Source organism: Anas platyrhynchos, chromosome 1 (genome assembly GCF_047663525.1).
Source record: "Anas platyrhynchos isolate ZD024472 breed Pekin duck chromosome 1, IASCAAS_PekinDuck_T2T, whole genome shotgun sequence".
Lineage (NCBI taxonomy): Eukaryota > Metazoa > Chordata > Aves > Anseriformes > Anatidae > Anas > Anas platyrhynchos.
In genome coordinates, this window is record NC_092587.1 from 43,775,367 (window position 1) to 43,790,879 (window position 15,513).

At 45.2% G+C, this 15,513-nt stretch overlaps 1 protein-coding gene across 1 annotated transcript in view; it reads left to right on the forward strand.

Annotated features, from left to right (window-relative positions):
* GRIN2B (glutamate ionotropic receptor NMDA type subunit 2B) overlaps positions 1–9,021 on the forward strand; it is a 200,043-nt gene extending 191,022 nt beyond the window's left edge. The window contains exons 12-14 of the mRNA XM_021267270.4: positions 248–435; positions 2,252–2,490; positions 4,753–9,021. Of these exons, the coding sequence (XP_021122945.1) occupies positions 248–435; positions 2,252–2,490; positions 4,753–6,660 (2,335 nt within the window). The 3' untranslated portion in view covers positions 6,661–9,021. The remainder of the gene's footprint in view (positions 1–247; positions 436–2,251; positions 2,491–4,752) is intronic.
* The last annotated feature ends 6,492 nt before the right edge of the window (positions 9,022–15,513 follow it).

The window sequence follows — 15,513 nt, forward strand, 5'->3', positions numbered from 1 at the left end:
TCAGAGCAGAAATGACAATTATCAAAGAATCAGAGAGAAATAGGCAATCGTCATTTATAATATATCTTCACCTGGAAAAAGATTCTAGCCTGAGAGCTGAATTAACTCTAAGGAAGGTGAAGATGCCAACCTGTTGTACTCTATGTAGAAGAGGTTAATTTTGCCTTAATTAGATGAGAACACCTTTGCACTAATAGATTCTATCTTTCCTGTGCTAAAACATCTTTTGTTTTTTGTACCTGTGCAGGAAGTTGGATGCTTTCATATATGATGCAGCAGTGCTGAACTACATGGCTGGCAGAGATGAAGGCTGCAAGCTGGTGACGATTGGGAGTGGGAAAGTGTTTGCCTCCACTGGCTATGGTATTGCCATCCAAAAGGACTCAGGCTGGAAGCGTCAGGTTGATCTTGCCATTCTACAACTTTTTGGAGATGGTAAGTGACAGGAAAAAGAGGAGTTGCAGTTTTCCTAAGAAATATCAAGCCTTGCATATATGGAGTAGAAGTTCTGTCTCCCTAGATCTGGTGTTTCAGATCTGAGCTGAGAACAGGAGATTATTAACAAGGGTTTGTTGGAGACATTGCACCAGAAATGTGCGGGAAGTCACCCATTTTTATATTGTTGATGCAGAATGATATCAAAAGCATTAGGGGTTTCACAGAATCAGCTCTGATGTGTGTTTGAACAATATCTTGTGAGAAGAGTGTCTTGTGAAAACAAGTTTTCTTTTGTGAATTTTTCACTAGCTATGACCAAACCCACAAATGATACTGGACTTCCCATGGTTGCCCCATGCTTCATAGTTCTAGACATGACCAAGCCATGCAGACTTTAGGAAATAATAGACTAATTATTTATTGATGAAAAAGTTAACTCAGATTTCCCCAAATCTAAAAAAACAACTAACCAACCAACCAACCAACCAACCAACCAACCAAGCAACCAAGGAAGATCTTGAGACTCAGAAGAACATTTTGGAATAAATTTTTAATCAGAACAGTATAGTTACCTCATTCATCTCATTATTTACAGAGAAAGAGCTGTTATTAAAAAAATTATTCATGGGGTAATTAATTTCTTTTTAATAAATATTTACCTGGCTTTCCCTTTCCATTCCATATTACACCTTTCTGGATTCTTTTTTAATAAATTAAATTCACAGTTTACTTTATATATCAGTCTGTCTTTCTTTCTTTCTTTCTGTTTTTTTTTTTTTTTTTTTTCCCTGAAACCTGACAATAACGTATGGTATAATAATATAATAAATATGTAAAGAACATAGCTTTTATATACTTCTGCAGACTATTGATCACCTGACGGATAGGGTGTCTAAGCTGTCTAATATGTATTATTTCAGAAAAAGACATGGGGTCTTCATAAAGCTTTTAAGAGTGTACTATGATGCCGTATAAATATATGGATCTTTTTTTCCCTGACACCGGACTGGAGGTTGAAATAACTTCCCTAGCAGCATGAAAAGAATTATTGACCTGTAAAATTAGTTTGTTTCTGAATGTCTCAGTATTAGCATGTGTATTCATGCGTGCTTCTCTCTCTCCTCATGAAATACCATAATGGGAGTAAGTGGGGTATGAAATTAGACTACAGAACATTTGTTCCTAGTTGATACAAATTAATAATATTTTTGATTGGTCAACGGGCTTGGAAGTGTCAAATTTTGGCAAAACTGAAGGGAAGAAAACCAGGTAAAAATGCAAAAATATTTTGGAGAACATAGCACCTCATTTTAATGAGCTATGGATATGATGAAAACACATTCAAAATCAGTCATTTTCATGTAAAAAAATCAACATTTTGAATTTTGAGACGGCAATGTTTTCATTTAGAAGTGACTCATTTCTGTCTACTACTATCAGTCACTGATTTTCCCTTCATTGACCTAATATGAAAATGGAAGTTTGTGAGGCAAAGTCTTCCATCATCTGGTGGACAACTTATTCAGGGTCTTACAGTAGACTTTTGGCAAGTGGTAGCTGTGTCATGCAGAACAGATTTTTGTGCCTAATATCAGACTGTGGAAAAATCCTGTTGCCTTCCCAGTGACTAATTGCACCTGCCCCTATCAGAAGAGCAGTTGGGATATTTCACAGATGTAACAAATGTGGAAAAAGAGCATGGCCACCAGAAATTACCTTAAATCAGCTTCTTGTATTCAGTCTACCTCAGATTGAGCTCCTTAGCCATTGCAGGGTGGGTTAACCTGTTTCTTTCCATCTCATGTCTTTACAGGGGAGATGGAGGAGCTGGAAGCACTGTGGCTCACTGGCATTTGTCACAACGAGAAGAATGAGGTTATGAGCAGCCAGCTGGATATAGATAATATGGCAGGTGTCTTCTACATGCTCGGAGCAGCTATGGCCCTCAGTCTCATCACCTTCATCTGTGAACATCTCTTCTACTGGCAATTCCGCCACTGCTTCATGGGTGTCTGCTCTGGCAAGCCTGGCGTGGTCTTCTCCATCAGCAGGGTAAGTGCCATTAGCTAGCACAGTGGAAAAGGGTCAGGCTTTATTCAGACAGTCCTAGGTCCTGGAGATAGGGAAATCCACCCAGGCTGTCTAACACACAGGTGATACAGAGTGATGGTCTGCAATGTAAAGGCTGGTGTCTTTCCTCTGTTAACGTTGCAAAAGTATTTACTGTTTTTCTCTGACATTTCTGGTATCTGCCTCATTGTAGTAGCAGAAATGGAAATTTCACATGGAAATGAAAATGCAATATAAAGACAAGTCAACTGTAATTGTCTGCTCCTCCAATGTGAGTTGTAAGCAGACCAAATTTAGGGACAATAGGTCAATTAACAGTGGATAATGATTAGAAATTCAGGAGCTTTTCATTGTCCCCTATATTACAGCTGTTCACCTGAACTTGTGTTAACTAGAACTGTGCTACTGGTGGCAGCCAGAAGTACCAAACCACAAGCCATCTGCTAAACTATGCAAAAATCCTTCCAGCGAGGATGACCACGCAAACTTAGCAATTGCTCTATGCAAATCTGCCCTAGGGAATACTATTTACATTTAAAGCAGATTCTAGTATTTTCTGAGTCATCTTCCTGCTATTATTGTCGGTAGCAGCAACCCATTTGGAGCTTCTTTTTCTTCTTTCTGTCACTGGTCTGTTCTCTTGATGCATTCTGAAGTGAGGTCAAGTCTTGGCATGTTTGATCTTGGTATCTGTTGTAGCAGAATTAACTTTGATTGTACTAGGAGTATATAATTGCTGCATAGCATATTGTTTAGGAGAAATGACAAGCCTTTTGCATGCAGGGACATATCTCTCTTCTATACCATTAGTTTTTAACCTGTTTTAGTCTGGAAATGAGATGTGGGACTGTGCTTGGTGATCCTTAGCTGAATACAGATCCTTTCATTCTGGGGTTATCTGTTAGACTTGGCCCAGGTTGATGAAAAGTCTGAAAAGCGTTAATCATCTGCTAGCTGCTGAGAAACCATGGTAACATGATGTGGTGGTGTCCATTTCACAATTGACATTAATCAGCAGGCTCTGTTTGGTAGGCCAGGTAACAAATGAGCCCCTTTCCTTCAGCTCCTTGGGGTAGTCCTTGCAAACCGTCTATCACAGATGAAGTGATCTTTTGTATGAAGTGAGCTAGTGGGGAAGGTGGAGGGATCAGGCACTTCTACTGTCTGATTTAAGGTTGAATCGAGAACTTTCACTTTCAGGGATGTTAATTTGGAGGCTGTTATCACTGTTAAATTTAATACAATGCAATTAAAAATTCTATTGTACCTTGCTCAACCAGATGCAGAAGAACCATATACCTGTTCAGCAGTTCTGCTCTTTCTCTGTTTCCTTTTCTAATCTGTACTGGTGATTAATGTAGCTAAGTTTATGGCAAATGAAGCTGTTTCCTTTTTAAGATAGCTCCTGTCTTGTTGATTCACTGATGCCCAGATGAATTTCAAGGGGCAAAATAGACCTTCTTCCTCTTGTCTACACAGAATCCTTTGTCTAGATGCTTTCATTCCCAAGGATATTATTTTCCCCCATTTGCAATTCTGTGTTACACCTACTGAATTTGAGTAACTCTTATGGATTCTAGCAGTTATTCATAGAATCATAGAATCATAGAATATCCTGAGTTGGAAGGGACCCTTAAGGATCATCAAGTCCAACTCTTGACACCGCACAGGTCTACCCAAGTTCAGACCATGTGACTAAGTGCACAGTCCAATCTCTTCTTAAATTCAGTCAGGCTCGGTGCAGTGACCACTTCCCTGGGGAGCCTGTTCCAGTGTGCAACCACTCTCTCTGTGAAGAACCCCTTCCTGATGTCCAGCCTAAACTTCCCCTGCCTCAGCTTAACTCCATTCCCGCGGGTCCTGTCGCTGGTGTTAATGGAGAAAAGGTCTCCTGCCTCTCGACACCCCCTTACGAGGAAGTTGTAGACTGCGATGATTATTGCGATGATGACTGCGATGATGACTGCGATGATTATTGCTGCATCCAGATATGACATGAAGCAAAGGAGAGGAAGATAAATGGAGGAAAAGGAAAAAAAAAAGTGAGGGGCAAGAAAGAGAGGCAGAGCAGCTAGGGTTAGTGGAACTGATCTAGCTTCATTTCATTTGAGTGTTTCATGATGGAAGGCTGACAGGTGTACGCTACATAAACGTGCTGTATATGCACAGGGTGCTTCTGAGCCCACAACCCCTTTTGTGTATTTGTAGCAGGACCACTCACCTTCATGCTTTCTCTCATTTCAGGGTATCTACAGCTGCATCCACGGTGTGGCCATTGAGGAACGCCAGTCAGCAATGAACTCCCCCACGGCGACTATGAACAACACCCATTCCAACATCCTCCGCCTGCTTCGGACAGCCAAGAACATGGCCAACCTTTCAGGGGTCAATGGCTCACCTCAGAGTGCCCTGGACTTTATCCGCCGTGAGTCATCGGTTTACGATATCTCTGAGCACCGCCGCAGCTTCACACACTCAGACTGCAAGTCCTACAACAACCCCCCCTGTGAGGAAAATCTCTTTAGTGACTATATTAGTGAGGTAGAGAGGACCTTTGGCAACCTCCAGCTGAAGGACAGCAATGTATATCAGGACCACTACCATCACCACCACCGCCCCCATAGCATTGGCAGCACCAGCTCCATCGATGGGCTCTATGACTGTGACAACCCACCCTTCAATGCCCAGTCGCGGTCCATTGGGAAGAAGCCATTGGACCTGGGGTTACCCCCTGCCAAGCACAGCCAGCTGGGTGACCTCTATGGCAAGTTTTCCTTCAAGAGTGACCGCTATGGGGGCAGCGGAGCCCATGATGACCTGATCCGCTCGGATGTCTCTGACATTTCCACTCACACAGTCACCTATGGCAACATCGAAGGCAATGCAGCCAAGCGGCGGAAGCAGCAGTACAAGGACAGCTTGAAGAAACGTCCAGCCTCTGCCAAGTCCCGGCGGGAGTTTGATGAGATAGAGTTGGCCTACCGCCGACGACCACCCCGCTCGCCCGACCACAAGCGCTACTTCAGGGACAAGGAAGGGCTACGGGACTTCTACCTGGATCAGTTTCGAGCCAAGGAAAATTCTCCGCACTGGGAACATGTGGACCTGACGGATATCTACAAAGAGCGGGGAGATGAATTTAAGCGTGACACAGGAGGAGGAGGGGGTGGATCCTGCACAAACAGGGCCCACCATAAGCATGGCTCGGGTGAGTTTGGCGGAAGCAATGAGCACAAGCATGGTGTTGTAAGTGGGGTCCCGGCGCCATGGGAGAAGAACCTGACCAACCTAGACTGGGAGGACCGGCCTGGGACTAATTTCTGTCGTAGTTGCCCTTCTAAGGTGCACAACTACACACCATCAGTGGTGGGGCAGAACTCCACCCGCCAGGCTTGCATCCGGTGTGAGGCCTGCAAGAAAGCGGGCAACCTGTATGACATCAGTGAGGACAACTCACTCCAAGAGCTGGACCAGCCATCTGCCCCTGTGCCCGTGGCCACCAGTGCCACCTCCTCCTCCAAATATCCTCAGAGCCCTTCCAATTCTGCCTCCAAGGTGCAGAAGAAGAACCGCAACAAGCTCCGCCGGCAGCACTCCTACGACACCTTTGTGGACCTGCAGAAGGATGACTCAGCCCTGGCCCCTCGCAGCGTCAGCCTCAAGGACAAGGGCCGCTTTTTGGAGGGGAGCCCCTACGCCCACATGTTTGAGATGCCAGCCAGTGAGACCACCTTTGCCAACAACAAGTCCTCAGTGCCCGCCACCAGCTACCACCACCACAACAACCCCGGCAGCAGCGGGGGATACATGCTCAGCAAGTCGCTCTACCCTGACCGGGTCACCCAAAACCCTTTCATCCCCACTTTTGGGGATGACCAATGCTTGCTCCACGGCAGCAAATCTTATTTCTTCAGGCAGCCTGTGGTGGCAGGAGGGCCCAAAGCCAGGCCAGACTTCCGAGCCATCGTCACCACCAACAAGCCGGTGGTCTCAGCCCTTCATGGGGCTGTGCCAGCCCGTTTCCAGAAGGACATCTGTATAGGGAACCAGTCCAACCCCTGTGTGCCTAACAACAAAAACCCCAGGGCTTTCAATGGCTCCAGCAACGGGCATGTTTATGAGAAACTCTCCAGTATTGAGTCTGACGTTTGAGTGAGAGGGGAAGAGCGCGGGGAGGGACTGGGGGTGGATATGGAGCATGGGAGGGTGGGGTGGGATCACTCCCATTGGCTACTCTCCCTGGTCGTCCTTAGTTTGTGGGATACTGGAGTTCTGAGTAGTGCAGCACTGGTGACAAGTGCCACCTCTTTGGTTTCCCCTCTTCCTCCTCCTCTTTCCCACCCTTCCCCTTTTATCTCTTTTTCCATGTTCTCGCTCCTCCCATTCTCCTCCATTCCTGGCCATTGCACTTTACAGTGACGTCGGAGTTGGATATCCTCGCTCGTGATTTCAGGAGGGGGAGAAGAAGGCAGGGAAGGGGTGGGGCGAGGGGGAGCAGCAGTGACTCTAGTATTTCACTTTTGCTGGCTCCCAGCAGAGAAAGGCATGTGCACGCACAAACGTGTGTGGCAGGAGGAGACAGCAGAAGCAGTGTAATGGACATGCAGGAACATATGCTTGCTCAGGCAACTCTTCCTAAAACTGCCTAGAAAAGAGTAATGTTTGAAGACATGGAGAAAGTGAAGGGGGAAAAACATGATTAACTTGATGATGCACTTATATGTTAGGTATACTGAGGTTCTCGTTAACATTATTTTGTGAAGACTATGGGGGTTTAGGGCTGAAATATATATATATATATTTGCGTATATGCTGAGAAATTTTACTCTAAAATTTTGAATTGTTTGCTGGGGGTGTGGGGGGAGGGAGAGAAGATATGTCTGCAGGTCTGGTTAGTGGTTTCACTATGGCTATTACAGCCACTGAATCTGTGGCAGACCATTGGGATAGTTGGAAAGGAAGTGGGGTCTGAGTCTGGACAAGCAACCCTGGAGTCAGGGAGGCTTCTGGGAGCTCTGACAGAGGATGCAGGTTTGCACTGAAATGAAAGGAGTTTGGAGAAAGGAGTGGAAAGCTGGGTTGTTATGAATTGCTCACTAGTTGTGGCTTATTTCAAGGGTGGGAGCAGTATATCATATGGGTTAGCCTATACGCGAGTATATACAATAATCTTATACTTGAAATGTCTGTGGAGAAAGCAAAATAAACCCACAATCCTATAAGGTGTCTGGATAACAAACAGTGGAACAGAGCTAAAGAGTAGGGAAAGGTGGGGATTTTTGTTACTCTCACTTGAGGGGACACCAACCTTGTTTTGGCATGTCCTTTCAGCAAGGAGAGCAGGACAAGAAAGGTTTTCATCCTTCTGCCCTCCCTACCCTTGGCCAGCAGGATGGAACAAAAGGAACAGAGTGCCCTCTGCCAACGGTGGCATGGTGCTGGAGAAAGAAAAAAAAAAACACCATGAAAGGGTGCATGTGGTGGCGGTGGTGCTGGTGGACTGTTTTGATGCCTCCTTGGACATGTGGAAGTGGGAAGAGGGTGTGCACACCCATGGGAAATACATATGTATATTTACTATTGAATGTACAAGGGAAGTACATGGCTTGTCTTCCTGGCAAGGGGTGTGCTTGAATAAATGCCAGAGAGCACAGAAACTTGTGCTGAGGGCTGAAGACAAGACGTGCAAGGCTGAGATGTGTGTGTACATGTACGTGTGCCTCTGTGTGCAAGAGAGATACTAGCACAAGTGCAAAGCTGGAATAGCCTAGGGTTTCCCATCCCTGCAGTTGTAGTGACAGCTTTCCTGGTGCACCTAGTATCAATAAGAGTGATTTTTTCTTTCCATTGTATCATTTTAGATGCAAGTTAAACTAAAGGAAAGGGAGCAATGGTAGGAGTGAGAAGTTGAACTCCCCCTTCATATGTCTTCTTTTTCCTGAGGTGGGGGCATGGGCCAACATGTCCCATCCCGAGAGATGTGGCAAAGTCCCTCCTGTTTCTCCTGGGTCTGTCCCAATGTCACAATTACCATGGCTCACCAGGGGGAGGGTCAAGAGAGCCCTGCACTAAGGACATGGGGACATTTCAGGGGACTGACTCTGAATGGAGATGGCAGCCCCTTTATGAGCCACATTTCTTGGAGCTGAAAGCCACCTCTCTCGCATTTGTCACCACACCCTGGTTGATTTTATCTTTCTCTTTTTAAGCCAATAGAAGGCCTTTTATTTATTTACCTATTTATTTTATTTATTTTTTAAAGCTGGGGTGGGGGGAGAGTGGGATTTGCCTGTAAAGTCAAAGAGTGTGAGGAGAGGGTGGGCAGGATTGGTGAGGGGAACATTTTCTTAGATTTCACTGAGGAAATTGAAAGAGGGAAGAGGGGGAGAGTGTTTGTAATGCCACCCCTTAATCTTTGGGGTAAGGGAACTTCTTATTCTTTCCCTCTTCTCTCATTACAAGGACAAAAAGGAGAAAAAAAAAAAAAAGAAAAAAAAAAAGAAACCAAACAAATTACCAGAGCGATCTGCAATCCAGAACACATGGCAGCTTGTCAGACGCCTCTGACAGCGGCCACCAAGAAGGCGTTCCTTTCATTTGTAAATATTTCTTTTTTATTGCGTTTTTGTATAAATTGGTGTTTCTCTTCTCGTGAATATTCAGGTCGTGGGGTGGGAGGGAGGGGAGTTTGTTTCCGTTCTGTTTGTTTTCTACAACTTTTCAGGCTGCGTTTTTGGAAGCGGTTTACGCGGGTCGAGGCCGTATGAATGAGGGAGAGAGAGCGAGCGAGAGAGAGCGAGAGAGAGGAAAATCCTGTGTGTATTGTGTTCCCCCAAGGCCCCCCGTATCGCCCAGTCACCTTATCTTCATGAATGGAAGACGCCGGAACGTCACTTCAAGCCTTGCCAGCAGGGTTTCATGTTTTGATGGGAACACCCCCAATTCCTTTTTGCATATAAACTCTCTGTACCAGCATCTCTCTGTGGAGTTTGGGCCTCAAGGCACTACGCTGTCTTGATAGTGGTGGGGTGAACCATCAAGTTGGCCGCTCAGGTTGGACCATCACTTGACATTAAGAGACTTCTCCAATGCTACTTTGGTTTAGAAATCTTGGACCTGGGAAAGCTTGTGAGAATTTCTGGTATTTCCTAAGGGCTTGGGGGGGAGCTTGACAGCTGGCAAGGGCAGCTAATCTCGTTGGTGGTTATTTCAGTACTTTACATCCCTCCCCACCTGGAACAAGGAAACCTGGAGGGTGGCTCTGCAGGGAAATTAAGCCGAAAACAAACCAAAAAGAAGTTAACGGAACTTTTTTCAAATCTCTTCTCAAAGGTTCTGATTTTTGTGTTCTGGGGTGAAAGTTGGTTCGTATTTTCTCCGAACTGGTCTGTCCCTTGTTCCACTGATTGGCAAATGATAGTTTGCCAAACTCATTATCTAGTGTTGATACTGTGTAGCACTGTTAACACTGGGAGTGCTCTGCAAATATTAACTGTGCCACAAACCACTCAAATGAATGCTCTAGGGCAACCAGAAAAGAAGAACTGGAAATTCTGGACTGAACCACTGGTCTAACTACAGGAGTCTGGTATTTTGCCTTCTCCCATAATAAATTAGGCCACGTGTCCATCAGGTTAATTCTTTCTCTATAAGTGATCTTTTCTGGTTGCTTTGTTTATTTTAGTTCTGACAGGTCAACAAGGTTTGGGACAGAGGTGAAGGGGAGGGGAAGGGAGGGGCAGGGGGAGGGTGTAATTCATAATCCAGAAAATAAATCAATGATGTTATTAAACTCTGATTATATATTTAGAAATTTAGATTTGGTGTATTTTCATTCTAAGCATTCAAGTGAATCAATCAGGTAATATTAGCAGCAGGTATCATCTATACTAGAATACCACCCATGTGCTGTTTATTACCTGTCCTGAAAAGAATGGGATTTCATACCAGAGCCTGACAATATTCCATATCCCCTACTTTGCCATTTCTCTCTCTCTCCTGTAGAAACACCAGAATTTTCTGGGGTAGTGGCTGGGAACATTTCCCCTTTATGAAAGTTTCTGCACACAAGAAAAATGATCAAAAACTATTGTGTCCTCTACAGTTTGTTGACCTCTACTGTATATTTACAGCCAGCCTCCTGGGAAAGATTAGGTGTCTTTGGCAATGTTTCTGACATTTGCCTCCTCAATCTAGCCCCAGGCATGTCTCCCTGAGAGGTATTTCATGAGCCATGTTCTTCTGAAGTGGTACTGGAGTGTATGTACTCAGCTGAAGGAAGATGTGTATGAAGGAGATGGAGGAAATATTCCAAAAATATCAGAGATGTGTCATGCACAGTGGAAAGCAGCTGGCAGGTAGAACTTGCAGCCGTGGATCTCCACATCATAAACCTTCTTGGAGTATTCACACCAGCTTTTTACTGTAGCACAACACAACACATGCTGGTGTAGCAGTCCTCTGTCTCCCATCATGCCTTCCAGTGAGGGCACTATCAGAACTTGCCATGTCACATCATAAATAGGAAAGAAAAGCTACAGTCAGGACTTGTTGTCTGTCAAGACAATGAAGCACACCGGCCCCACCTCCTTGGCAAAAACTCATCCTGTTCCCTCTGAAATCCAGCATGCGCTGTCAGAACTCTCCAGGTGAGAACCCCAGTGGGTTCAAAATGCTCAGCAATATGCAAGTATGAACTTTGCCCTTAGGGAATTGGTATTTTGACGTCTAGTGCATGGGGGAAGGAAGGCTCCTTTATGTTGTCCTGAAGGATTTGGTGGAGGAGTTAAGAGTTGCCAAGCTGGCCCTCTTTGCTTATGACTTCTTCAGTAATGCATGCTGATGTTGAACTCCCCACTCCAAGAAGACTCTAGCATCCATTTTGAAAAAAGCCCCTTTGTACCTTCAAATCAGGATTGTTTCTCACAGCAACATTGCCAGCAAAAGAGAGGGGGAGACAGAGAATGTATATGATGGTAGTGACAGGTTAGAGTGATCAGAGATACCTCAGGGATCTTTATAGGCAAGTCTTTGCTTTAGAGCTTTCTATCAAATGTGGCATATCCTCCCACCTCCATTGCTTATCAACAGATGGAAGCAAGCCTGGGAACACAGCCAATGATCAGACTTAGGCCTTTCACACATCCTCCACTCCAGTCAAGCAACCTTTGATGAGCTCTTCCCATGGAGAAGGGTGGGAGGTTGCACTTCCCCGTGTATTTTTGGTTGCCAAAAAAAAAATAAAAAAGAAAAAGGGGAGGGCATAAATATGATGAGTGTTGATGAAGGGACTTCGTGCTGACTCTTTGCGCCACTGCTCTAAGGAATTATACTTCACCCTTCCTGCTCAATCCAAGCTGGCAGAGGGTAGGGTCTGATTATGCTGCCTCTCTGTGGCATATGCCTGGCTCATAACCCGAGCCCCTGGGAGCTGTGTGCAAGAAAGGAGCTGGATTGCTGGCAACAAATGGGGACAGACTCCAAGCCACGATCCCCGCACCCACTCTTTCCCATAAGTGCTTCCCTGCTGCTGAACACACCTGGCGTGTCCACCTGGAACACACCTACCATGCTGCTGGATGCTGCAGGGCACATCGAGATAGTAACTAGTGGGACCCGATTGTTGTCCCCACAAGGGCTTATTTTCAATTTGCAGCCAAATAGATTTCCAAGCCATAGACCCTTGCTGCATTCACCCACCTATACTCCCTGTGTCTCCCTCCCTCCCTTCCCCTCAAAGGCAAGCTGGGGCGCTGACTGTCTCACTGGCAATATGAATGCTATTGCTTCATCCTCATCACAGGCTCTCTGGACCTCCCTGGAGCTGACTGCAGACAGACCTGGGTGTCTGCCATTAGAACAGCAACAACAACAAAAAAAACCTTAGCAATTGGCTTTGAGTTCTTTATTCATATCTTCAGCATCCCCGAATTCCTCTCCTAGCCATGCCATTTGAGTGAATTCTGGCACCCTTCTGTCATTGCTGACAACATAACTGACACAGCATGAATCTGCTTGTGTAAAAAAAGGCAGTGAAACTGTATCTCAGAGACCAGGACTCAGGTCTGTCAATGCCAAGGGTACAGTCTCCTGGGTGCTGAGGTAAAGGAAGGTCTCTGCAACATGTTAGTAGCTACAGATCTCTTAACCTGGTGGCCTCCTGCCATTCAAAGCTCACAGCAAGCGCTGGTATGCACTCCAACAGGTCAGATGAATTCCTTGCTGTGGGACAGGGGTTCCTCTGGGCATGTGTACACATACAAAACATACTGGGGAAATGAAATACACATGAACAAGCCCAGCACAGCAGGAAGCTGTGAGGCTTGTGCGCTCGTACGCACATAAACACACATATATATGGTACATTGCAGTACACTTAATGACTCTGTCCCACAATGTGTTTTTGCCAAGTAGGAACAACGTGACCTTTCCTAAAGTTCTTCTGGTAGTTATTTAATTTATGTATTCACTTTGTGACTTTTACATATCTGCTTTCTTGACTGCAGCATTATTGTGTAAATATATGTGTATATATGTACAGAAACTAACTCAAGCAATTATATTCAGGTGGGGAAAAGGGTGGTTTTTATATCTGTACAGTATTTCCTTATTAAATAATGGCATGGGGGGGTGGGAAAGTTAACTTCTAAATTGTGGTTTTATTGGTCTGTGGTGTTTGAAGTTGTTTCAGTGGTTGCTTTTGCTGGTTCGGAAAGTTTATCTGGATGTTATATGTGTGTGCCAAGAAAGGGTCCCCAAACAGGGGAGGTTTGGGATTGGTGAGGGGTGGTGGGTAGCAGAGGGTGTTAATAATTTCCTGTAATAAAAGCAGTGTTGATTGCTAGGGACTGTTTGTGTGAGGCACAGGGCTGTTTCCTTCTCTATGTGCTTTGCTCTTTGCTCTTTGATTACTTTCTCTTCCCTGGTCCCTATTGTCTTCCCTTTGGGATGTCAGCAGACTACATTTGTTACTACAGGGATCTCTGGGCCTTCATCTCCTCCTGACCAACTCTTCCATCTCCTTCTTTTCGTGGCCTTTCCAATACCTGTGGGAGGGGAGGTGGCACCATCTCGGACCCTTTGTGCCAGTCTTACCCACTTTACTTCCTCTGCTTTAGGTACTCTTTTTCATTCTTCTGAGCAGAACCTCATTTTCAGGTGTTCTGATCTCTTCAGCAGTTTACTGCATCATCTCCCCAGCCTTCTATCTACTTATTTCCCATTTTACTCATGTTGATTTTTCAATTTCATCTCTATGCCTCTTCCCTCAGAGTGACTTATACCAGCTGTTCACCCACTGTGTTCCTCTTCTGTCTTGTCGCTCTGTTGTCTTCATTGGACTGTGCAATGCTGTGCGGAAGAGTAAAGGCCAGGCCTCTTCTTATCTCCTGGAAAATTCTAGCCCTGACCAGGATTTTAGATGGTGATATTTGGTAGTTATTTTTGACTTTTCTGTCAGTTTTACTGAGATGGAGTTCTGCTCTTACTTGCTCAAGAAATAAGAAACAACCAGTCTGGCAAATTAATTAGTGCAAGGAAGTAAACAAATTGTCTTTTCTGAGAAAGCTGAGTGAGAGAATATCCTTTCCTTCCTTGATGGCTGACTGGTGAGTTTATAGCAGGGGGAGTTACAGTTTTATCCAATCCAGTTTGACCCATATCAGGGTCAGTGGAGTCATTCCCTTTTACTCTACATCAATGAAGTAAGGCTTCTGGAAAGAAGCATGCTATTTTTTTTAGAAGCACAGGGCTCCCTTCCTTTACTGACTAGATACCTAAACTTCTAAATTCCTACATTATGTTCTGCCATTGCAAACCTGGGAGTGAGTGCCAGTAGTATTTTGTCCCTTTCTGTTTGGCAACTTGACACTAGATAACTAGGGTTTGTGGTCTAGCACCAGGAAAGAGAGCGATGGGGTATGACATGGTGAATATGCAGAAACAGAACCAGTGTGAAACAGGTAGGGGCTCTAGGCAGATGCCAAGACACCTCCTTCCTTGCCTTTTGGACAACTTGCATTGGTCCTTATTGAATCACCATCAACCAACCATCCTCTGCAGGCTGGGACTGCCATGCATGCTGCCAGCTGCTCATCTGTGAAGACATTTGGGTCTGCTGGTCACAGTCTGAGAAAGGGTCAGTCAACCTCGCTGTGCATGTACATGTACTGCCATGTGCCATGGTCTCTGAGGGTTCAAACTGTACTGTGTGCAAGTATATGGGCAGTGAAAGGAGCAATGGAAAGAGACAGCATACCCAGAGGTTATCCGGAGCAGTAGCCTTTTCCCAGCTGGTTCTGCCAACACTTGATCACCATGCACCTCTGGTTTCTGGGTGGGAGGAGCCACTACAACCACAAGAGTGAGCAGGGTGGACGTCCCCCTCATGTACCTCTGCTGTGACCTTGGCATGGCTGTCCCAGCATGGTCCACAGTGGGCTGTGTACTTGTGAATACATGACTGCAAATACCCGTCAGTCTGGGAGAAGGTGTTAAGTCTGAGACTGTGCATCTGAGTGACTCCTGGCAGAACTCTAAACATAAATAAAGTCAGAAATCACTGGCTTGTCTGGTGCTACACCAACAATGTGCATCTGTATGGCAGCCATCTCCTTAGGAGTACATCCTATAAAATTAGCTTTCAGCCAAAACATTGAGTTGCCTTTGTCACTGTCACTAGGTTCCTTTCTGTGTTACCGCTGCTTATTCAATGCGCCATAAACATGACATACCTGCAGCATCTGCAGGGTGTCTGGAGAGAGCACATATATTGCTTGGGACTTCTATCTAGATCCATGGGCAGTGGCTGGTAAGTCCCATGTCACCCAAAAAAAGTTTATACCTGCCCCTGAACAGACGAAAATTAACTAAGGGGTAAGATGATAGCTTTGTGCTTTATCCCTCTGTTTTCCTTCCAGGCCTTGGAACCAGATCCATCAACACAGGCCAGTAACTGTGAAATTCAAGCTTCTCAAAACTACATGAGGGTTTAGATGCCTAGAATGT